This window comes from Cricetulus griseus, chromosome 5 (genome assembly GCF_003668045.3).
Source record: "Cricetulus griseus strain 17A/GY chromosome 5, alternate assembly CriGri-PICRH-1.0, whole genome shotgun sequence".
Classification (NCBI taxonomy): Eukaryota; Metazoa; Chordata; class Mammalia; order Rodentia; family Cricetidae; genus Cricetulus; species Cricetulus griseus.
The window spans coordinates 182,447,769-182,472,894 of record NC_048598.1 but is presented as its reverse complement, the minus strand read 5'-3'; the positions used below and the strand labels follow the sequence as shown (position 1 = coordinate 182,472,894).

The 25,126-nt window shown below is 45.0% G+C and overlaps 1 protein-coding gene, 1 long non-coding RNA gene and 1 other non-coding gene across 12 annotated transcripts in view; 2 read left to right on the top strand and 1 right to left on the bottom strand.

Annotated features, from left to right (window-relative positions):
• Window positions 1–5,251: 5,251 nt before the first annotated feature.
• Window positions 5,252–8,774, bottom strand: LOC118238863. The gene is made up of 2 exons (XR_004770186.1): window positions 6,244–8,774; window positions 5,252–5,430 (listed from the first exon to the last, which is right to left on the bottom strand). It is a non-coding gene; the product is annotated as an uncharacterized LOC118238863 (long non-coding RNA).
• Window positions 8,775–8,901: 127 nt separating this feature from the next.
• Mark3 (microtubule affinity regulating kinase 3) overlaps window positions 8,902–25,126 on the top strand; it is an 88,590-nt gene continuing 72,365 nt past the window's right edge. For 4 of the 10 annotated variants that reach the window (XM_027416704.2, XM_027416701.2, XM_027416699.2 and 1 more), the window contains exons 1-2: window positions 8,904–9,473; window positions 24,250–24,441. In XM_027416704.2, coding sequence (XP_027272505.1) covers window positions 9,036–9,473; window positions 24,250–24,441 — 630 coding nt within the window. In that variant the 5' untranslated portion in view covers window positions 8,904–9,035. Of the gene's footprint in view, window positions 9,474–24,249; window positions 24,442–25,126 lie in introns of all 10 variants that reach the window. The other 6 variants (XM_035445345.1, XM_027416697.2, XM_027416696.2 and 3 more) reach the window with 3 other exon arrangements.
• LOC113835839 lies at window positions 12,083–12,215 on the top strand. Its single transcript, XR_003485589.1, has one exon. It is a non-coding gene; the product is annotated as a small nucleolar RNA SNORA13 (small nucleolar RNA).

Here is a 25,126-nt window from a genome sequence, read left to right as displayed (position 1 = left end):
TCTCCCAGGAAACGTCATAGGATGTCTTGCCTTTTCTTTCCTGTGAATGCAATGACATTTCTTAGACTCTCTTTTGAGGAGGAGGAGGAGCTGGGTGGTGGTTGTATATGTCTTTATTTCCATCACTCAGGAGGCAGAGGCAGGAGGATCTCTCTGAGTTGAGACTAGTCTAGTTTACAGAGTGAGTCCAGAACAGCCAGGACTATGCAGAGAAACCCTGTCTTAAAATCAAAACAAAACAAAACAAAAAAACCCATCCTCTTTGAGACCAGAAGCTGCTCAAAGACCATGGATATTACCCAGCATTTAAGTCTCAGAATGCCAAAGAAGCCACCACTGTGAAAATGGCATGCACTTTTTGTCCTTGTCGTATTGAAATTACACTCACTGTCTTGGGGCACTTGGTGTGTCTTCCAGGTTTAGGGAGCCTTATCTTGGGCTGGGGTAATGTCTCTGTTGGTAAGGCACAGGCCATGTAGGCATGAAGACCCTAGTTCATGACGGGGACACAGTGTCAGGTCTATAATTCCAGCATTTCTATGGTCAGATAGGCAGAGATGGGAGTCTGAAATACCTTGTTCCAATCAAGATGGAATGTGAAGACATGGGTTCTGGGTCCTCTAACCTCTACGTGCTCTAGGGGCACAAACATTCCTGGAGTCACACACAGAAATAATTTCTTTATTATTATTATTTTGTTTTTGTTTTTGTTTTAATATTTTGAGACAGGATTTCTCTGTGTAGATTTGGCTGTCCTGGAACTCACTCTGTAGGCCAGTCTGGCCTCAAACTCACAGGGATCCTCCTGCCTCTGCACCCCCCACTCCCCAGTCCTGGGATTAGAGTCATGGGCCACCACTGCCCAGCCTGAAATATATAAAAGTCTCTTACTGCTTACTTTTCCTCCCTCCCTTCTCTCTCTGATTCCGATTAATCTGTTCCTCAAGGAGACTGCACTTCTTAAAATCTCGCCAGCAACGAATCTCCACATTCTTTTTGTTCAGTGCTTGTCACCAATCCTTATTGTATTTTACTTTATGTCTATGTGTTTTGCAATCACATATGTCTGTACCACATGCATGATTGGTGGCTGCAGACACCAGAAGAGGCAGGTCCCCTAGAACTGTGGTATTGATGTTTGTAAGCCAACACGTGTGTTGGGGGATATTATTTTAGGGTGAGTGACTTTTGTTTCTGCTGCATTTGATTAACTCTGTGAAGCTGTGTGCCTCTCTAAAACACCTGATGGTCTAATAAAGGGCTGTACAACCAATAACTAGGCGTGAGAAAGGACAGGCAGGGTTGGCAGGCAGAGAGGATAAATAGAAGAACCAAGGAAGAGAAGGAGCAAGAGAACAAGAAGAGGATGTTAGGGGCCAGCCACCCAGACAGCCACAGAGTAAGAAAGACATACAGAAGGAAGAAACATAAAAGCCCAGAGGGAAAAGGCAGTCAGGTTAATTTAAGAGAGGCTGGCTAGCAACAAGCCAAGCTAAGGCCAGGCATTCGTAAGTAATAATAAGACTGTGTGATTTATTTGGGAGTTGGGTGGTGGGCTCCTCAAAAAGCCCAAAGAGCAGAGAGCAATAACAAACACAACACACAACACGCATGGGTACCGGGAACTGAACCCAGGTCCTCTACAAGAGCAGCCCTGGCTTTTATCTGCTGAGCCATTGTTCTGTCACCCTATCCTCCCTGTCACTTTCTGATGACAGCTAACCCTGGAGGGTGTGAAGTGGTATCCAGTTCCACAATAGCTCATGATACTGAGCATCTGTTCATGTGCATAAGGCCCTGTATATTGTATATATCTTTGTAGAAATGTCTAATCAGTGTTTCCATCCATTTTAACATTGCTTTGTGTCTTTTTACTGTTGACTACTTCTTTTCTTTCTTTCTTCCTTTTTCTTTCTTTCTTTCTTTTTTTTGAGACAGGGTTTCTCTGTGTAGCTTGGAGCCTATCCTGGCACTGGCTCTTGTAGACCAGGCTGGTCTCGAACTCACAGAGATCCACCTGCCTTTGCCTCCCGAGTGCTGGGATTAAAGGTGTGCACCACCAACACCCAGCTGCTGTTGAGTTCTTTATATATTGAACATAAACATCCCTAGAGATATGTAACTTGCAAAGTTTTTATTCTATTACTTGTTCTCTCTCTCTCTCTCTCTCTCTCTCTCTCTCTCTCTCTCTCTCTCTCCCTCTGTGCATGTGTGTCTGTCTGTCTCTCATGTCTCATGTAGCCAGCTAGCTTCCAATTCACTGTCTCATCAAGGACGAACTTGACCTTCTTATCCTTCTAGCTCTGGAGTGCTGGGATTACAGTTGTGCACCCACAGCCTGGTTTGTGGGTGCTGGGAACTTCATACATCCTAGGCAAGCACTCTGCCAAGCGAGCTATGTCTCCTCTGCTTAGTGCTTGTCTTGCTTTAAAACTTTTTTTAAGAGATAGAGATAGAGATAGAGAGAGAGAGAGAGAGAGAGAGAGAGAGCTTCTGCATGCCTTTCAAGGCCAGAAGATTGGACTGCATGCCCTGGTGACTGTGAATTGTATGAAGCAGGCATTGGGAACTGAACTTGGGTCCTCTGCAAGTGCAACAAGCACTCTCAATGGCTAAGCTGTCTTTCCAGCCTTTCTTGTTTCTGTCTTTTAATTTTTTAAAATTTATTTTCACATATACAGCTGTTTTGTCTGCACGTGCATCTGCCTATGTAGACATATGTGCAGACAAATGAATGTGCAGGGAGATCCCCTAGAACTGGAGTCACCACAGGGGAGGGAGCTGAACCCGTCCTCTGTGGGAGCAGCAAGTGCTCTCTCGATAGTGTCCTTTCCAACACAGAATCCTCACTATTTTGTTATTTTTGACATCTTGTCTGAAAAACTATTGCATTAAAAAAAATTTGAGTTTTAGATTTTAGAGCTTATATTTGTTTTTATTTTTTAAATAGGTTTAATGTTAATTTTGTTTTGAGATAGGGTTTCTTTGTGCAGTCCTGATTGCCCTTGAACTAGCTCAGTAGACCAGGCTTTCCTGGAACTCAGAGACTCTTCCTGCCTCTGCCTCTTGAGTGCTGGGATTAAAGGTGTGTATCATCATGCCTGGCCATGTCAGGAAGTGTTAATTTTCTAGGTTTATCCCTGGGTCCCCCATCCACTCTACAGGTTCACTGACCTCATCTTAGTCCTTTGATTCCTATATAATTATTAGGAATTTTATTTTGTTATGTGGTGCTAGGGATTCATCCTAGTACCTCACACCTGCTGGGACTGCCCATCTGTGCTGATTAGTTTGAACTGTCAACAAGACACAGCCTAGAACCACCAGGAAAGAGTCGCTGTGGGAGACTGTCTGGACTGCCTTCACTGAAGGAAGACCCAGGCTAAGTGGGAGGCACCGTTCCCTGGTTTTGAGCTCAGGACTGCATGAGTGGGGAGTAGGAAGAGCTAGCTGAATACCAGTCAGGAAGGCTGTATTTATTTTTCTCTGTTCTGGACTGTGGACATCATGGACTAGCTGCTTCCAGCTCCGGCTATGATTCCCTGACAATGATGGACTATAATCTGGAATTGTAAGATAAAATAAACCGTTTCTTTCTGAAGATGTCTTTTCCCAGGATATTTTATCTCAACAACAGAAATGAAACTAAACCAGATAGTTTGAGGGCAGCCTTGGATAAATGGAAATTCAAGGCTAGCCTGGCCTAAACAAGATGACCTATAGCTCAGTGGCTGAGCAGTTATTTGTCCAGCATGAACAAAGCTCTGGTTGGTTCCCATTATTGCCCCTCGCCCTTCAAAAAAACCTCAGAAGAATTTGGTGGGTCTCTGTTGTTGTTTTGAGCCGGGGTCTCCCCCTTTAGACCTGGATGGGCTGGAATTTGCTGTGTAGAACAGGTTGGCCTTGAACTATAGACATTTGCTCTCCTGCTTCACAAGCGCTGGGATGGAAGGTGTGTGTGTGCTGCCATGTTCAGAGACTGAAACTGATTCTTATGACATCACTTTTACATAAAAGTAGGATTTCTTCTGAGTAGGTTTCCATCATTAAGGAGATTTAGGAGTTTCGAGGGTTTTCTTATTTTCTATTTGTTTGACTTGGGTCTAGATTAGAGAGCTTGTTCTATGACAATCTGTTTTGAATTTCCTTGGCTACAAAGGCTACTTCCTATTAATATTTAAACATACCAATTATTCATCTGTACTTGGTCACATTACAGCCTTGGTTCTCCTGGCCTCATTCTGAAAGAAGGCTTTGAGTCCTGACACCCCACGGGGAAGGCGTGTAGGTGGGACTCAGGGCTGACTCAGAGGGCCAGCCCCAGACAGCTCATGTCTGAGGTCACACCACAGGAGAGGAGGTATTCTAGCCTCAGGAACAGAATCTGTCCTGACAACTTCTTGGGCTCCCTCTTGTCCTGCCTGCCCTCATCTGGAGTTGCCCATTTGAGATCAGAGACTTACCAAGTTGTGAGACTGAACCACTGAGGGCTTTGTACTTTCATCCCACCCGTTGCAGCTGGCAGCAAACCTCAGAATGCATAGAGGTCAGAGGACAATTTGCAGGGGTCAGCCTCTCCTTCCACTGTGCAGGCAGGCACCAGGTCGTCTAGTCTGGCAGCGTGGGACTTCACCCACTGAACCAATTTACCAGCCTCAGATTGTGTTCTTGAGATTCAGTCACTTTATTTATTTTTTTATGGTTTTTCAAGGCAGGGTTTCTTTGTATAACAGTCCTGGTTATCCTGGAACTCACTCTGTAGACCAGGCTGCCCTTGAACTCACAGAGATCTACCTACTTCTCCTTCCTGAGTACTGGGATTAAAGAGGTGAGCCACCACACTGGCTTTTTTTTACTTTTAATAATGTTCATACATGTGTGTCTATGTGTGGGTCTGTGCATGTACCCGCAATGCCTGTGGAAGACAAAAGAGGGTGTCAGATTCCCTAGCTCCAGTCAGTTGTCAGCTGCCTGAAATAACGACTGGAGCCCCAACTCTGGTCCTCAGTAAGAGCCATCATTCCAGCTCACTTAAAATTTTCTAAAATCAGCTAGGCATTATATTGAACACCTTTAATCGGGAAGCAGAGGCAGGCTGGCCTCTATGAATTTGAGGCTGGCCTGGTCTACAGAGCACGTTCCAGGACAGCCAGGGCTACACAGAGAAACCCTTTCTCAGAAAACCAAAACCATTTAAAACAACAACAAAAAACCCCACAAACAACAAAAAAAGAAACAATAACTAAAAGTCTTTAATTACATTTATTTATTTATTTATTTATTTATTTGTGTCTATTCACATAAGAGCCAAGGCAGGCACAGAAGTCAGAGGGCAACCTGCAGGGGTCATTTTTCTCCTCCGTTGGGTTGACAGGGTTGGAGCTGGCACCCTCATCTGATGAGCTGCCTTGCCAGCCTCTGTTCTGCACACTTGAGGGTAAATATTTAGGACAGAATTGTGGTGTAGAGCATGCACAACTTGATGGTGTTGCTATTGTCACTAGTTATCATTAAATTGTCCTGACATGACATTAAAACGTTATTTTAAGTGTGTTTTGACTGTGTGTGTGTGCGCGCGTGTGTGTGCACACCTTGTGCCTGAGAGGCCAGAAGAGGGCATTGGATCCCCTGGAGCTGGAGTTCCAGAAGGTGCTGGGAACCTAACATAGGTTCTCTACAAGGGTCGCAAGTACATGTAACTGCTCAGCCATCTCTCTAGCATCCCCCTCCCTTTTTGAGACATTGTCTCACTATGTCATCTTGGCTGGCCCGGAACTTTCTACACTAGCTTGGTCTCAAACTCATAGAGATCCTCCTGTCTCTGTCTCCCAAGTGCAGGACAGACAGCTCAGAAAGTGAAGTGCTAGCCGTACAAGAACAGGGACCTGAGTCTCATCCCCAGAACCCAGGTTAAGAAAAGCTAGGTATGGCCGCTTTTTTTTTTTTAATAGTGGTGTCGCACGTCTTTAATCCTAGCACTTTGGAGGAAGAGGCAGGCGGAGCTCTGTGAGTTTGAGACCAGCCTGGCCTACAAGAACTAGTTCCAGGACAGCCTCCAAAACCCTGTCTCAAAAAAAAAAAAAAAAAAAAAAAGCCAGGTGTGGTGGTCTGTGCTTGTAATCCCAGGCCTGAGGGGGCAGAGACAGGCAGATCCCTGGGGCCCATTGGACAGCTAGTTTAGCCTAAATGGTGGGGAGTTCTAGACCAAAGAGCGATCCTGTCTTTCAAGACTGCTTTGCCCACCTGGGATTTTTGTGGACTTTGGGAGATCTAATTCTTCTGCTTGAGCACCAAGAGCTTCAACTGCTGAGCCATGTCCCCAGCCCCGAGTGCATTTCCGAATTGCAATGGATTTGTCACGGTGCTCAAGGTAGGTGCTGCTTTAACAGGAAGACAGGAAACAAACGGTTGTACATCTGAAATGTTAGCATGGGGGGTGGTGAGGAAAGAGGATAGGAATTTGAGGCCAAACTGAGCTACACAGCAAGACCATCTAAATAAATATATAAATAAAGGGGAGAAGAACCAGGCAAGAAACAAGAATTCTGAAAGGGAAAGCAAGGTGTCTTCTAACAACAGTTTAGGGTCTAATTGCCCCATCCTTTCCAGATAGATCTCAGATGCACAAAGTTCAGGAGCACATGCGTTCCTCTGGGGGGAGCAATGCTCTCCTCCTCCTCATGCCCTGTTGGAGCTCCTCTCCTTTCCTTTTCATGAATCACAAGCATGCCTGCCACTTCCAGGTCTTTTTTTTGTTTGTTTTATTGTTTTTTGTTTTTCGAGACAGGGTTTCTCTGTGGCTTTGGAGCCTGTCCTGAAACTAGCTCTTGTAGGCCAGGCTGGTCTCGAACTCACAGAGATCCGCCTGCCTCTGTCTCCCGAGTGCTGGGATTAAAGGCGTGCGCCACCAATGCCCGGCTCACTTCCAGGTCTTTATTGAGCCTTTACAATTCTGGGTCTTCAATTTTAAACTTCATGAAAACTAGGAAATACTAACCTTGAGGTTAAGTGCTGTCATCGTTATTCCTCACCTTTGGCATTCACTGACTCACTGTTTAATGTGCAGCACAAATGAGCAAATCCCCCTGGGGGAGGCCACATGTCCAGTTACTTCTCTGGCCGATGTGGAATGTTCTCCAGTGTCCACAGGCTTTTCCAAAGCCCCTTCCTGAGGCTGACAACCTTTTGGAGGCTTTCCTCAATTTATCAGGAAACAATGTTGAATCACCAGAATTCATCAGGGTTGAGGGGAGACCTGTTGCCATGCTGTCTAAATCTACCTGGCTCTCGCTCGCCCTTTTTGTGTTTGAATCCATCCTGCCGTTCCTCACCGCCATGCCTCTGTGTAGCCAGCCATCAACCCATCTTCAGAGTGAGCATGCCCTCTATAGGCTTCCCCTGACCCAGACCCCCAGTGAGACTGGATGCCCACACTTGGCCTCCCTGCTCTGGAGCACACTTCCAGTTATCACAATCTACATTTCAGCTGAATTGTGTGGAACAAACGCTTGATTCAGAGGAATGCCACTGCAGGTCTCTGCTTGACCAAAAAGGGAGAAAGAGAGTCACATTTCAAACAGGGTCGGCCGGTCCCCTTGAGCACACACACCCCACCCTAGGAGGGCAAGATGGGAGTTCTGAATGTATCTTAACCCTGTGTTGTTTTGTATCGGCATCCCCTGACCTCTCTGGAAGTGATACTGGTGTTTAAAGGTCTGTGTTTCACGAGGAAGGAAATGTCCCAGATACAGCAAGGCATTGGGATGCTGGGGACAAAAAACAAAACCAAAGCAAGCAAGCAAAACATAAGAAGGAAAAGAAAGCAAAGCCAAGTATAGTCACTCACAAATCTACCTATTTCTAAAGCTGTAGGAATGGGGTTTAGGTCCTTCTACTATAACCAACACAGATGATCTAGTTAAGTAGCTAACTTGTCCAGACTTTAGATCACACACTGCGTCTGCCCATCTTACCCTGAGGCTTAATGAATAATCAGTACAAGGTGGGCTATGAGTAGCGCTTTGCATTACCCCAGCTTACACAGCTTACACAGGCCCTCTTTCTCTGTACCAATGGATTCCATCCTCAGAAGACATTGAGGTGACAGGGTGAGGAGGGCTTCCAGAAGACCAGCCTATTCAGAGCTCCGGCTGCAGGTCACTCAGCCCGGCCCAAGCCTATAGCAACCTCACTGTCTTGGAGGCTCAAGCAGGAGAGGGAAGTAGGAAGGGAACGCGAGGGAGGGGAGCGAGAGGAGGAGTGGAGAGGGAAGAGGGAGACAGGCAGCGGTGGGAGAGTGGGGGACAGAGAAACACTGCGGTACAAGCCCCTACCGGCATTTAGTTATGGATCCCTGGGTGCGTCTTCGAGTTCGCATGCCATTCTCGCCGCCGCCTTGGTCTCTGCACTCTGTCATCCGCGCGGGGACTCGGCTGGGCCGGGTTCATGACTGGACGCTCGATGGACACCTCAGTTGTGGAGCAGGGGCCCGGCTCCTGCGCTCTCCGCCAGGCCTGTGACTGACTGCTGATGCGGTAGCTCCATCCTTGGCTGCATCCGTGGCCCGGGGAAAGCGGACTGAGCTTCTGCAAACAGCAGCATCTGCAGGCGTGGTGATGCGGCCGGCCGGGGTCAGGGCTCTGTAAACGTCGGGCCCACCCGGAGCGGTCGGGGATGCCCGGGCGCTCGGGACCGCTGGAACTCCGCTGGAGCCGCCAGGGACCAAGCCTGCGCGCTCGGCACCGCACCTCCGGCTCAGAACCAACGGGACGAGTCGCCCCTAGCAACAGCAGCCGGCACTCGCTCCCGCCGCGCTGATTGGCGGGACTCCAGGCGGCGGCGGCGGCGGCGGCGTCACTTCCGGCAGCCGGAGGCCGCGGAGGAAGCCGAGGGGCGGCCATCTTGGGTCTGTGAGGCTCCTGAGGTGCCGGGGCAGCGGCGGCGGCGGCGGCGGCAGCCGGCGGGCGAGGCCGGGCGGAAAGCGGGCGGAGAAGGGAAGGCGGCAGGGCGTGGGCGCCTCCTCCGCGGCCCCCTCCATGGTCGGCGCCTGCAGGCCGCGGCGGCCTGTCTCGCGCTTCGCCTGCGCTCCGTCCTCCTGCGCCGCCGCCTCTTCAGGGGCCGCCGGCCGCGCTGTGCGGAGCCCCGGGGCTGAGCTCCGCGGCGCCGCGGCTGCGGGAGGCTTGCGCCGCCCGCCCGCCAGCCAGGCGGCCCCCTTCCGCCGGGCTCCTCGCCGCGGCCGCCGGCCGGCGCTGGGGGAGAATGAGCCCCGGGGCCCGCGGGCGCACGGCCCGGGCCAGGCCGGGGATCTAGAGTCCGGCCGGGGAGGCCAGGCCCCGGAGGCTCGCGGCCGCTGCTCGCCGGGCGCCCGGAGCTGGGCGGTTTTGTTTTCGCCTTGGCGTTGTGCGGAGTCAAAGCGCAGTAAGATGTCCACTAGGACCCCTTTGCCAACGGTGAATGAACGAGACACTGAAAACGTGAGTGAGCGGGTGGGTGGGTGGGTGGGTGGCGGACCCTCGGGGCGGGGTGGCAGGCAGGCAGGCAGGGGCCACCCAGGCCAGACGCTGCCGGCGGGGCTCAGGGCGCAGCCCCGTCCTGCCGCGCGCGCCTGCGGCCTGCGCGCCCTCCTTACGGTCGGCTGAGCATTGCCGGCCGCGGCCGGGGCGCGTTCGAACCCGGCTCTCCTCGTGCACCGCGCGGCCTCAGAGCCCGCCTGTCCTGGGTGGGTAGGATGGTGGGATGCAGTCGGGGTCCTGGACGGCCCGTTGAAATGGGACCAAGTTAAATGACAACCGCTGAAACTAAGTGCCCCACGCGGGGGAGAGGGAGACAGACAGATAGCCTGGTGCCCCCCCCCCCCCGTAGCTTCCGAAGACAGAAGAGTAGCTGTCTGTGCTCGAGAGCCGCTGCCTTTATCAAGGAGTAGCTTCCCGTCCTGGCGAATCTTAAGTCTGCTCGGAAGCAGTAGGCTGAGAGTTTCGAGAGGCAGATGTGGCGTGAAGCTCTGCTCTGCTCTGCCCTGCTCTGTCCTGCTGCCCAGCTGAGGGACACCCACTGAGCTGGCCTTTCCTTCTGCTGCAGAGGCTCTCAGGCCCATTCCAGCGTGCACACCCAGCAAATCTATGTAAAGAAAGAATTTTGTTCGAAAGGACCTCCAGGAACAAATCAAACAGCAGCCAGGAACAGCGTTGCTAGTAGGGAGTGACAAACGTGTAGAAGTCGTATTGAAGAAATGTTAGACCTGCCCAAGTGTGTTGTCTTGAACCCTTCTCCTTTCATTGGATTCCAAAGTGTTCCGGCCCAGCTTTGTGCTCTGTAAAGCATTTAGCAAATAACTTGTAAAGAAACTTCACTGGCCTTTCATTATACAGAGCTATGAGGTAACCGCTGGCAAGAAAATGCCATCTCTTTGGAAAAGCCTCCGTGCTCCCCGGTACTCATGCTTTGCGCGCCATCCTTAGACACGGTGACCTAGTGGTGTCTGGTACCTTCATTTTAATCTTCAGAATGCCACTTGGAGCTTGATAGCTACTGAGTAATTTGTTTATGTAGCCCCTAGTCGAAGTCATCTCTGTATTATATCAATATACAATTGTATGTTCTTCCACTTGAGATAGGTTAGAAAATTACCTAGTTAAGAGAGCTTAAATTAGACCTTTCCTCTTTTCTTCCTCCATCTTCCCCGTTTCCCCTTTCCTTCTCTCTTTTTTTTTTTTCTCTCTCTGCCTTCCTTTCTTCATTCCATAGTTCTTGCTTGGGCTGCTCCAGGGAGCCTTCTGCCTCATTCTCCCCATAGCTGAGAATCAGGCTCGAATCCTGAGACCTTTTTTACATTCTTATGAGGAAACTTACCTTTGACCTGATTGATCATCATAATCTATTGCTACCTCAAAAATGAAGCAAGTAAATTGATTGATTGGCTTTGATCATTGTTTTTTTTTTTTGTTGTTGTTGTTTTTGTTTTGTTTTTCAAGATAGGGTTTCTCTGTGTAGCTTTGTAGACCAGGCTGACCTGGAACTCACAGAGATCTGCCTGCCTCTGTATCCCGAGTGCAGGGATTAAAGGCGTGTGCCACCACTTCCCCAGTCCATCAACACTTTTTAAGTGGACGTTCTAATGAGCAGTCATATAGCTACCACCAGTTAAAGATACAGAACATTTCCATTTCCCAGAAAGATCTCATTTCTGACCCTATAGCTTTACCTTTTTATTTTTGTAAGTTGGGCCATAAAATGTGTAACTTAAAAAAACAAAACAAAACAAAACAAACAAAAGAAACAATTGGGACAGGGCTAGAGAGATGGCTCAGTGGTTAAGAGCACTGGCTGCTCTTCCAGAGGACCCAGGTTCAATTCCCAGCACCCACATGGCAAGTCACAACTGTCTATAACTCTGGTTCCAGTGGATCCAATACTCTCACACAGACATACATTCAGGCAAAACACCAATGCATGTAAGATGAAAATAAATAAATCATTAAAAAATTGGGACAGTTTCACAGTGTAGCAGAGGTTGACCTCAAACTCATCCCCCTGCTTCCTCCTCTTTAGTGCTGTCATTACTAGTGTGGATGACTTCATCCACGTAACATAATGCCTTGCAGGCCTTCCTGCCTTTTCTTTTTTCTTTTTGAGACAGGGTTGACTTAAGTATCCCTGGCTATCATAATGTTTTTTGTTTGGTTTGCATGCTGCTTTTTGTTTTGTTTTGGTTTTGGTTTTTCAAGACAGGGTTTCTTTGTGTAGTCCTGGCTGTTCTGAAACTCAACTCTGTAGACCAGGCTGGCCTTGAATTCAAGAGAGGTGCCTGCCTCTGCCTCAAGAGTGCTAGAATTAAAGGCGTGCGCCACCATTGTCTGGGCAAGTAATACTTTTGAGATTTGTGTTTTCAAGTATACTAGTAGTTCATTTCTTTTTATTGCTTGTTAATATTTCATCAGATGTACCATGATTTTTTAAAAAATTCTTTTACCTGATGGTGGTCATTGGTTATTATGACTAGAACAGCTGTGTGTGTGTGTCAAAAGACATCCTAGGCATTTTAAATTTAAATGATTATATTCACTTGTGTTAAGAATACTGTTCTAGCCTTTGTGTTGCCTGTTCACCTTTGGTCACTAGTGAATGTGGTGTCAAAAAAGGCATAAATTAATGCTTTGCAGCCATTGCTTACCCTGGAGTTCAGTGTCTTGGGTGTAGGAGCTTCGTAAGTAACAGAAAATCTAAAAAAGAAAAAAAAAAAGTTGTTCATTGAATCAAGTAAGAAATGGGGCTGAGAGTGTAGCTTGGTAAGTATAGTGTTTGCCTGGCCTTTTTTATTTTTTGGTGGGGGCTTCTTTTTGAGAGTATGTCTCACCATATAACTGGCTGGCCTGGAACTACCTATGTAGACCAAGCTGGCCTCAACTCAGAGAGACCCACTTGCCTCTGCCTCTTTAGTGCTGAGATTAAATTTGTGGACAGATGCATCCTAGCTTTTAAGAAGCTTTGGCTTTTATCTGTAGTGTAAAAATAAATAAAGATAATTTGTAACAATATTTTTTCCCTCCTTATACACTATTTTTTTTTTTTTTTACCCCGAGATAGGCTTTCTCTGTGTAGCTTTGGAGCCTATACTGGCACTCACTCTGGAGACCAGGCTGCCCTGGAACTCACAGAGATCCACCTGCCTCTGGCTCCCGAATGCTGGGATTAAAGGCGTGCGCCACCAATACCCGGCCATATACACTATTCTTTTCTCAGGTGTTTGATTTCCACATTACTATTTATCTTTATGGATAGGAATATAAATGTTCACTGTAGCTCAGAAAAACTAGTTAAACATTTGGGTCCAGAAGATGATATGTCCAGCCTCCTAGAACTGGAATTTTAGGCGGTTGTAAGTCACCCAGTGTGGGTGCTGTGAACTCAGCCTGGGTCTACAAGACTTCATAAGAATTCAGCCATCTCTCTGACCCAAAAATAGAATGCTTTTTAAAGATGAAAGAAAGTTTAGCTTTCATTTTATGTTTTATAGTTGATTTGCATAGAGATCTGTTTAGTAAATCCTCTTTTTATATTTGACAAATTAGAAATGAATTTTTCACTTAGATTTCAAAGCGTTCGGCACTTTCTAAGCCTGGATTGTTTGCTAGAGGACTGGAGGTAGAGGTTTGCTAGTTAACAGCTCTAGATATTTACTTACTGTTTAATGTCTCTGTGGCAGTGGTCCTCAACCTTGGGTCTCCACCCACTTGCCAAACCTCTGACTCTGAAACTATTTACATTATGATTCATAGTAGTAGCAAAATTACAGTTATGAAGTAGCAGCAAATATAATTTTATTTTTGGGGGTTCATCGAAACATGAGGAACTGTATTATTAAAGGGTCACAGCATTCGTAAGGTTGAGAACCAACCTCTGCTGTCCTGGAATTCTCTATATAGACCAGGCTGGCCTCAAACAGAGATATTCCTGCCTCTGTCCCCCAAATGCTCAAACTAAAGGTGTGCCCTACCACACCAGCTACATCAGGTGTTCAGCAGTTAGTATAGCATGGTCACATCATTACTTCTGTGAACTTAACTAGTGGAGGTGATGTCTAGCCAGCTGTTGATTGGGTGACACTGCATTAACCTGTGAACAAATTGGAATGCGTACAGCAGCCTATGAAGCTGTGCTGTGGAGGGTGTACTGAACACCTGAGAACCAGATGGCTCCTGTTAGGACCTGCTTGTCCAGCAGAGCAAAGTACCCAGGCTTTGTGGAACTAGTCTGTACTGTCTAACCTGAGCAGACATACCTGGAGGGCTGCTGGTGCTGACATGCTCATCTCTAGTTCTCACCTCAAAGCTGGCTGCTTCCCGCCAGGTTCCAAGACAATGATCAGGCACACCCAGGGACCACACTTTAGAAATTTTCAGCTGGCTAATTAGGCTTTTGGTTATCTAGGTTTTTACAAGAGATTTTTTCCAGATTCTATGAGTGTTTTTTTGTTTTGTTTTGTTTTTGTTTTTAAGACAGGGTTCTACCATGTAGCTTTGGATGGCCTGGAATGGCCTATTTAAATTGGCTGACTTCAAACTCTGTATGAGTTTTCATGAGTCACTTTAAAAGAAGGTGTGCAAGCTGGCAGTGTGGTACACTCCTTTAATCCCAGCACTCAGGAGGCAGAGGCAGAGGCAGAGGCAGGAGGATCTCTAAGTTTGAGGCCAGCCTGGCCTACAAAGTGAGTTCTAGGACAACCAGGGCTATTACATAGAGAAACCCTGCTCAAAAAACTTAAAAAAAAAAAAAAACAAGTAAAAAAGAAAGTGTGATTGTGGACTATAGGAATAGTTACTCTTGTTCTTATTTCACTATATTCAGGCAACATGTAAAGTAATTTATATAGTAGCTTATTTAAATATGTAGTATGGGGGGCTGGAGAGATGCTTCAGGGGGTAAAAGAGGACCCAAGTTCAATTCCCAGCACCCACATGGTGTCTTAAAAACAGCTGTAGTTCCAGGAGATCCAACACCCTCGGTTCACTTTGGGCACTAAGTGTATATGTGGTGCACACACATACATGGAGGCAAAACACCCATACACATAAAACAATGTAAGACTATGTCGTAGTTTGAACTGGGAGTGATATTAGCACATGCTTGCAATCCTATGGACTGCGGTGACAGAATTGTATATAATGGTCAGTTAGTTGGAGGTCAGACTGGGCAACTTAGTGAATCTTGTAAAAAAAAAAAAAATTTTTTTTTTTTTGGTTTTTCCAGAGTTTCTCTGTCTAGCTTTGGAGCCTATCCTGGCACTCACTCTGGAGACCAGGCTGGCCTCGAACTCACAGCGATCCGCCTGCCTCTGCCTTCCAAGTGCTGGGACTAAAGGCGTGCGCCACCAACACCCGGCGAATCTTGTAAAAATTTTAAAAATGACATTTATTCATTACTTTAAAGTTTTTATTTTGTGTATAGTCCCGGAAGTCAACTTTTACTTTTTACGGCGTGCGCCTTGGTGATTAAACTCAAGCTTGGCAGCAAGCACCTTTACTTGCTCAAAATTCTCACTTGCCCCAAATTATTTTTTTCTCTTTTGTAAGCTTCTTATTTTATTATTTTGTGTGTATGATTGTTTTGCCTGCCTGTCTGTCTGCACTACAAGTGTAACTGTGCCAGGAAACACAGAAGAGGTTGTTAGATCCCCATGGAGCTGGGGTTTCAGATGGCAGTTAGCTGCCTGCTGTAGTTCAAACCTGGGCCCTCTGGAAGGACAGACAGTGCTCTTAAACCAAACCAGTGGTTCTCAACACGTGAGTCAGGACCCTTTTAACAAACCTCTGGTTTCAAAAATATCTACAGTACGATTCATAGCAGTAGCAAAATTACATTTATGGAATAGTGAATATAATTTTGTGGTTGGGGGGTCACCACATGAGGAACTGTCACAGCCTTAGGAAGGGTGAAAACCACTGGCTTAGAGACCTATACCCAGTTTACTATAAATTGATTGTACCTCATACTTTATTTCAACAGGGATTGTTGTGTGGTAAGCAAGTTGTGTGGGTAATCCCAGCACTTGAGAGGCAGAGGACTGGGGAGTAGATCAAGGCCAAACTGGATGGATGGAGATATATATATATATATATATATATATATATATATATATATATATATATAATCAAGACCCTGGATGTCTCTCTGTCTCTTTCTCTTTCTTTCTGTCTTGTCTGTGGTAGCTTGAGACCATCCGTTGCTCTAGTTCTAGGGTATCTGATGCTTTTTTCTGATGTCCCTGGGCACTAGGCATGCAAGTGGTGTATATACATATGGACAGAAAAAACATTCTTCTATAAAAATAAATCTTTTTAAAAAGGTTCTGAATTTTATCATTCTAAATTAAAATACAACCAAATTTTAGCTCCAGAGCTTATCTCCAGGCTAGAAGCAAGAGCCAGGGAGTGTAAACCCTCTGGCTTGTATCACATCTATTTGGCAGTTCAAATTAAGTTTGAATGGGAAAAAAAAATCTTCCTGGAATGCTTTCATGTCCATTTGACAGAATTTAAAGAATACACTTGAAGGAGATGACTCAATGGTTAAGGCCCTTACTGCTTTTGTAGAGGACTTGGGTTCAGGTCCTAGCACCCACATGTTGGCTCATAACTGTCTAACTCCAGCTGGGAGATCTGACACCCTCTTCTGGCCACCAAGGGCACCAGACACATGTGGTACACAGACATAGGAGCAGGAAGAGCATTCATACACATAGAATAAATTTAAAAATAAAAATAAAAATACGACACTAGAAGTATTTGAGGTGCTGAAACAAGTGCTTGTCCAATGTTTAGAAACAGTCTGGACTATGTAGTTTCAGGCCAGCCTGGGCTTTGGTGTGAGATAATTTCTGTTCTCTATCTCTGTGTGTTCTCTTGTCTTTTCTTGAAGTTGGTACACTGGCAAAAAACAAAAACAAAAACAAACAAAAAAACCCGCTTTTATCTGATCTACTGACCCATATATGCCTTTCTGTAGGAGTAGAAAGAGCAGACATTGACTCAGGACGACTTTCCTGGTGAAAAAGAAAAAATAGACTTTTTGTTTTTGGAGTGTGACAGTTTGACTATTGATATCACCCACAGGCCTATTTGCAAAACCTCATTCTCCATTTTGGAACTATTAGGAAATCCTTATATCATTGGGGGCAGCCCTTTCCCTGAATCTTTCTTCCTAGCTCATGAAGTGAACAGTTTTGCCCCGCTAGCTATACCATTGCCTTCTGAAATAACTGTGAGATAAAGAAACAAACCTTTTTTTTCAAGTTAATTATCTCATGTATTTTATTGCAGTTTTTTTTAATTCATTTAATGTGCATTGGTGTTTTGCTGTGGGTGTTGAGTCCCCTGGGACTTGGATTATAGTTGTAAGCTGCCGGGTGGTGCTGGGATTTGAACCCAGATCCTCTGGAAGAGCAGGTAGTGCTCCTAACCACGGAGCCATCCCTGCAGCCCCTCAGGTGTTTTATTATAGTAATAGAAGCTGACTGGGATGGTCCAGCTCTTTAACCTAGGATTTGTTTCTTTCTTTTTTTTTTTTTTTTTTTTTTTTTGAGACAGTGTTTCTCTGTATAGCCCTGGCTGTCCTGGAACTGGTACTGTCTCTGCCTCTTGAGTGCTGGGTTTTAAAGGCACCACACCTGGCTCCAATTCAGGATTCTTTTTTTTTTTTTCTTCAAATATTTATTTATTTTATGTATATGAGTGCACACCAGAAGAAATCAGATCCCATTACAGATGGGTGAGCCACCATATGGGTGCTAGGAATTGAACTTGAGACCTCTGGAAGAGGAGTCAGTGCTCTTAACCAGTGAGCCATTTCTTCAGTCCCAATCTAGGATTTTTGTTTGTTTGTTTGTTTTTGTTTTTCCAGACAGGGTTTCTTTGTGTAGCTTTGGAGCCTATCCTGGCACTCGCTCTGGAGACCAGGCTGGCCTCGAACTCAAAGATCTGCCTGCCTCTGCCTCCCAGTGCTGGGATTAAAGGCGTGCGGCACCATACGCCCCAGCTTTTTTTTTTTAAATATTTTATTTATTCATTATGTATACAATATTCTGCTTCCATGTATATCTGCACACTAGAAAAGTGCACAGGATCTCATAACGGATGGTTGTGAGCCACCATGTGGTTGCTGGGACTTGAACTCAGGACCTCTGGAACTCAGGAACCACTGAGCCATTTCTTCAGTCCCAATCTAGGATTCTTTAACACTACTAATCACCTAAACTGTGCAGCCATGGTTAATCTTGAAGCTCAGACCAGGAGGTGTTTTGTCTGTATTTCTTCTGGGAGGAACCTAAATATTGTGGGGTTTGTGTTACATTTTACATGAAAATTTGTATTGGCAGCCATTTAGTATGAAATTTGTGTAAGTTAGTTCTTTTTCCATTTTTATTAATTGAGATCTTAAAGTTTCTAGTTCAGAGGTTCTAGCAGGGTAGCACAGCTCCTCATATAACTTTGACCAAAGACAGGTCCTCTTCTATTCCGGAAGATCTTCTCTTTGATCAAGTGCACAGCTGGGGTGGTGCACATGGACCAGCGAGGGAGGAAGGAGACTCCTCCTTGCCAGCCAGCTCAGCCGAATCAACTTGGTGATCAGTAGGTGACATGTTACAGCCAGATTCCCCCTCACATTTTAATTTTAGGTCAGAATCTTTTATTTATTTATTTATTTATTTATTTATTTATTTATTTATTTATTTATGACATAGCCCTGGCTGGGTGATGGCCTCCAAAGCCACAGAGAAACCCTGTCTTGAAAAACCAAAAAATAAAAACCAAAGCCCTGGCTGTCCTGGAACTCACTCTATAGACCAGGCTGAGCTGGCTGTGAACTCAGAGATTCGCCTGCCTCTGCCTCCGAAGTGCTGGGACTAAAGTCGTGCAGTGCCATCACTGCCCTGCCCTAGTTCAGATTGCTAACAGTTGTTCCCACACTGATGATGTTCTCCTTATTGCTGCTGTCCAACAGTTCTCCAATTTAGGATTACTATTATTATTATTATTATTATTATTATTATTATTATTATTACTACTACTACTATTAGTGTGCATGGGTGCTTTGCCTGCATGGTAATTTACATAGTCCCCCCACTTTGGTTTTTCAAGACAGGATTTCTCTATGTAGCCCTGGCTATCCTGGAACTCGCTCTGTAGACCAGGCTGGATTTCAAACTGAGATCCGCCTGCTTCTTCTTCCGAGTGCTGAGATTAAAGGCTTGCACCATGATCACCCATACAAATTTCTTATAATCATTGTGCTTTGTCAGTTTCCCATGGTGTACTAAAACCTCTTGAGAGCAGGATTGCTTTGCTTATTAGTATTATTCTAAATATCTAGAGAGAACTCATTTATTATAGATGACCAGTAAGCAAGTATTTGTTGAATTACTGAGATAAAATGAGATGAATAAATTGGGTAAGCCTGACACAATAAATACATAAAAGTGAATCATTGATAGTTTATTTAAGGCTCACCACACCTCTGTCCCTATACCTATCTTCTGGATTTCACTCCAGTGAGATTACCTTCTTTCTCCTTTCTTAAAACCTCACACTACTTTTTGTGTGTGGTGCTGGTAATTAACCTCCTGGCATAGATAGACATGGTAGGCAAGTATTCTACTACTGAGCCAGACTCCCACCTTCCTTTCAGGGTGATTTTTCTTTTTTTGGCTCAGTTTTGGTTTTTTTGAGATAGGGTTTTACTGTGTGGCCCTGGCTGTCCTGGAATTCACTTCATAGATTAGGCTGGCTTTAAATTCCTAGAGAGCCACCTGCCTCTGCTTCTTATCTGTCTTTGGGATCAAAGACACATGCCATTAAGTCAGTGCAGAGTGATTCCTTTTTTGGTTTGCGGGTTTTTGTGGTTGTTTGTTTGAGAGGGTTTCTCTGTGTATCCCTGGCCCAAGCTGGCATCAAACTCAAGAGATTTGCCTGTCTCTGCCTCCTGAGTGTTGGGATTAAAGGTGTGTGTCACCACTGTCTGGCTATGCTGATTTCCCTTTTTTTTTTTTTTTTTTTTTTAAAGATTTTCCTTATTTCTTTCTTTATTATGTCTGCCTGCATGCCAACAGAGGGCATTAGATCTCATTCAAGGTGGTTGTGAGCCACCATGTGGTTGCTGGGAATTGAACTCAGGACCTCTGGAAGAACAGTCACTGCTCTTAACCGCTGAGCCATCTCTCCAGCCCTCCTTTTTTTTTAATTTTATTTATTTTTATTTAATGTTCTTTGGTGTTTTGCTATGAGTGTCAGGTCCCATGAAACTGGAGTTACAAACAGTTGTGAGCTGCCCTGTGGGTGCTGGGAATTGAACCATGGTCCTCTGGGGAGCAGTCGGTGCTCTTAGCCACTCAGCCATCTCTCCAGCCCCAGACTGATTTCCTTTTTTGTTTTTTCAAGACAGGATTTCTCTGTGTAACCTTGGCTATTCTGGAGCTCACTCTGTAGACCAATCTGGCTTCCAGCTCACAGAGATCCGCCTGCCTCTGCCTCCCCAGTGCTGGGATTAAAGGCGTGCTCCACCGCCGTTGGCCCCCAGACTGATTTCTTAAAGGTTGGCATGATTGAAAGAGTCTGTGCTTGCAGAAAGAGGAAGATGCATACCTGAAGCTGTGTTTAAGGGAAGGGCTCAGTGGGTAATGTGTGCAGGAAAAGTTTGCTGTTAGAGACTTAAGCAGGCCTTCAATTTTAAGATTTGTGTAACATTTATTATGAAAAAGTGTAACGTCATCTACCCCTCATTGCTATTGTGATTAAAGAAATATGTGAAGTGGTTTTTCACAGTTCCACTCCAAACAGTAGGGCTTCTTTAAAGTTTTTCTGGATGAAGTATTTCAGTGCAAAAACTGGGTAATCCAGCTTTGTGGGGGTGGCGGTACACACCTTTAATATCAGCCCCCTCCCAAACAAACAAAAACAACTCAGTAATCCAAAACCATTGACCTAATGGTCAGGTTTATTATTGTCACCATTATTACTTATTTACTTACTTTATTTTGCCATACTGAGAATTGAATCCAGGGCCTCACATGTGCTAGGTAAGCACCTTTTCTCTTGAGTACATCTAGCAGTTTACCTGTACAATCCCCAACCAAGCAAGTGTGCTTGACTATTTGTTTATTTAGCAGTTTGATGCCTGCTGTATTTGAAGTCCTGTGTACTATAGACTGATTTCTCTGAGCTCATTATGTAGAGTTCCCTTGAGGAGATGAGAGTGACATGACAGAAAGGACAGTCTAGTGAAAAGAGGGACGGTGAGACATGGCTATTGCGGGGTGTGGTGGTGATGAGCTCTAATCCCAGCCCTGGGGAGGCAGAGCCACGCGGCTCTCTCAGTTTGGGGATAGTTTGATCTGCATAGGGATTCCAGACTAGCTAAGGTTACACAGTGGAGAGAGACCCTGTCTCACAACACCAAAGGTGTGGTGTGTGTAACAGTTGCTGTCAATCATGGTGTATCATAATGTAAAGCTGTGTTGTTTTCAGTATTAGTGGCATGTGGAATGAGACTAAGAGTGGTAAACAAGTAGATTAAGAGCTAGATTCAGGGCTGGAGAGATGGCTCAGAGATTAAGAGCACCTACTGGTCTTCCAGAGGTCCTGAGTTCAATTCCCAGCAACCACATGGTGGCTCACAACCATCCGTTATGAGATCTGGTGCCCTCTTCTGGTGTGCAGATATACATGGAAGCAGAATGTTGTATACATAATAAATAAATAAAAATCTTTAAAAAAAAAAAAGAGCTAGATTCAGAGCTGGGCTGGATGGTGCACTTGGCAGCCAGAAGTAGGGGGATCTCTGTGTGTTAGAGACCAGCCTGGTCTACAGAGTGAGTTCCAGGACAGCTAGTGCTGTTTATACTGAGAAACCCTGTCTCAAAAGCAAATAAAACAAACAAACAAAAAAAAGAAATAGACCAGAGCCTTGTTCTCTGGTGTTGATGTGTGAGGAGCTGAAGAGGCTATATTAGAAGAGGGTTGAGATATGCCCTGCTACCCAAGATGGGTGCAATGGAGAAGTGAGGTTTGAGAGATTGAAGAGCCTGGATTGACTTGAAAGTGAGAGGAAACTGAGAGGAAGCAACTGTCCGTGACTCATCGGCTCTCTGTACAGGATACAGAGAATGAATCTTTATAATGGGAAAAGGTAGGATCAGGTTTTAGGGGAAATGCACAAGTTTCATGTCCCTCCAATAGAATGATTGATACATTGAAATAGTTTTTGTTGTTGTCCGTATGAGTACTGTGGGCTTTTGTTTGTTTAGCTTGTTTTGGTTTTGCTTTTGACTCACTGTGGAGCCTAGGTTGGCCTCTTGCAGTCTTCCCTCCTCTGCCTCTCCAGTGCTAGGATTACAGACATGTGCTACCATAGCAAGCTTTGGACTGCAATTCTTTGCTCCATTTCAACCTTTTTTATTATACTTATTTACTTCTTGGGTAGCTTGGTGAATATTCTGTGGTGTATACATAGAGGTCAGAGGGTAACCTGCTGAAGTTCTTTTCTCCTTCCATCGTGTGAATGCTGGGGATCCTGCTCAGGTTTGTCAGACATGGCAGCAAACACCTCTACTGGCTGAGCCATCGGCCCAGTCCTGTGTGTTATAGAAGTTTATAGTGTCATTGGCCTCTACAAGCAGGGCACCATTGCCAAACATCTCCTGTGGAAATAAAATCCCCTTCTCCCTAGTTGAATTCCAGTGTCTTTCTGGGTCCCTTTATTGAAAGTCATTTACCTAAAAGGTTTATACAGAGTCAATTTAATTTAAATATAACTGACTTGCCAAGAATTACCAAATTTGTAATAGTTGGTCTTGAGTAGAACTTTAAAAATCTTTTCAAGATTTATGCTTGTCTAGTTGCTTTTTTTTGGTTTTTTCGAGACAGGGTTTCTCTGTGACTTTGGAGCCTGTCCTGGAACTAGCTCTTGTAGACCAGGCTGGTCTCGAACTCACAGAGATCCACCTGCCTCTGCCTCCCAAGTGCTGGGATTAAAGGCGTGTGCCACCAACGCCCGGCATTGTCTAGTTGCTTTTCATTCATTCATTCATTCATTCATTCATTCATTCATTCATTTTTTGAGACAGGGCCTTACTATGTACCTCCGGAACTTACTGTGTAGATCAGGTTGGCCTTAAATTAATAGAAATCTGCTTCAAGTGCTGGGATTAAAGGCTTTCATCACCATGGCCACCTATGTCTAGTTGATTTTCCATAGAAGAAATGATAAACATTTTGGAAGGGTTTTAGTTTTATTTATTTTATATGCTTGAGGGTTTTGCCTGCTTGTGTGTTTGTGCACCATGTGTGACTGGTATCTGGAGGCCAGAATAGGGAATTATGGATAGTTTTGAACCAACCTATGAGTGCCAAAAATGAAACCTGAATCTCCTGCAAGAATGACAAGTGCTCTGAGTCTGTTCCACTTCTCTAGCCTCAGGCATGGCTCTTGTTTGTTTGTTTGTTTCTCTGTGTAACAGCTTTTACTGTCCTGGAATTTGCTTTGTAGACCAGGTTGGCCTGGAACTCACAGAGCTCTGCCTGTCTCAGCTTCCTGAGTACCAGGATTATAGGTGTGCCACCTGGCCAGGCATAGCTTTTTTTAAGTAAAGAGCAAAATCAAAATAAAACAAAATGCTTTAAAATGAAACTGATACATAAAAAGAAAAAAGTTGATTGAATGTGGCAAGAAATGGTAATTTCTCACTAATTAGCTATTGGCTCATTGTCGTCAGTGTACGGTGACATTTAACATTCTGCTCTTTCGAAGGCTGTGTTGAGGGTTAGACATACAGCATACAGGTACAGTTGCTGAGAGTTGGTTTTTTTTGGGGGGGGGCGTGGTTTTCGAGACAGGGTGCTGGGATTAAAGGCGTGTGCCACCAATGCCTGGCCAGTTGCTGAGAGTTAAGTTCTGTTTTATGTGATAGTCACCTTTTTAAAATACAGATGCGAGTCAGCTGACAGTGGAGTTACAATTGTAGTATACATTACTGCAAATGCCATTCTAATTATTACTCTTAACCTACCAAACTTCATAGCTTAGTCTAGCTGCACCTTAAGGTGCTTGGAGTACTTAAATTAGCCTACAATTTTGCAAATATTACCTAAAATAAACCTATTTTTTGGGGGGAGGAGTGGGGAGGTTCAAGACAGGGTTTCTCTGTGGTTTTGGAGGCTGTCCTGGAACTAGCTCTTGTAGATCAGGCTGGTCTGGAACTCACAGAGATCTGCCTGCCTCTGCCTCCTGAGTGCTGGCATTAAAGGCGTTTATTTATAAAATAAACCTATTTTATAAGAAAGTGTTGTATATCTTGGATAATTTAATTAAGTAAATACTTGTATCCCAAAAGAGCTGGCTGAACTATGTACTGTATAGTTTTGGTCTTTACTTCTCCATCATGACCTATTGGTGCTTTTAGATTGTCACTCTGTATCAGTGGTTCAGGAAACAGTTGCAATGCAAAATTTGAAGTACAGTTCCTACTAAATGTACTCCGTGGTAAATTGGAAAAATCATAAGTTGGAATTAGCTCTCTGGGAACCTGATTGAGTTATAACCCTTGATCTGTTTCTTCTAAGTTTGTTTTCCTCATCACTTTATATCAGGAGGTTCAGTCCTTTACGATTGAAGTGAAAGAAGGCATTCATGTTCCGTTTCTTGCAGCAGATGCAGCACCGCATGTCCTCTGACTTCCTTGTCTCTGTGTTTGTTACCTTGCAGCACACTTCACATGGAGATGGGAGGCAAGAAGTCGCCTCCCGCACCGGGCGCTCTGGAGCTCGGTGTAGAAACTCAATAGCTTCCTGTGCAGATGAACAGCCTCACATCGGAAACTACAGACTGCTGAAAACAATCGGCAAGGGGAACTTTGCAAAAGTGAAATTGGCAAGACACATCCTCACAGGCAGAGAGGTAAATGCTTGTGCTTGCTTCTGCTGTGGTTTGTTCTGCTAACTTTAAGGACCAGGACACATGTTGACAACTGGGAAGTTCTGCTTTTCTGTTGCTGCAAATATATCAAGTGAGTCCTCTAACTTGAAAAATGAATATGTTCTGTTCCCTTTCAGTGGAGAACTCAATAAAATTGTTGTGAACTATTTGCACAGAACTTATGCACTTGTGTTCACAGACCCGTAAGCTCAAGGTACTTGCACATCAGTAGTTATCTGTATTTACAGGGTTATCCCATGGGTTTCCTTCCTTTTCTGAGGATTTCTGGTAGTCCACGTTTGCCAGGTTGTGCCGGAAGACACATGCTTTCCCAGCTTTTGTGACTTGGCTCTCTTGCATTCCTTATCAAAGTACTCGTTTTGAAACCACAGAACTAATTTCCTCTTTGCATCTTCTTTGTGGTGCAGAGCCTGTTGTGGGACTGAAGGACTCAGCTCTGCTGTGTATCGATTCCTTCTGGGAAGTATTTGTTGACACACCCCTGATACCCTCTTACACAGCAGGGTTTATCTTACATCCTTTGACTTGTTTTTCCTCCCTCACTCTGTAATGGTGACTGCTATATGTAGGAAAGTGGTTGGTACTTGTTATAAGTATAACAAATACTGGTCAGATGACTATAATTGTATGATTGAAGATGCTTTTA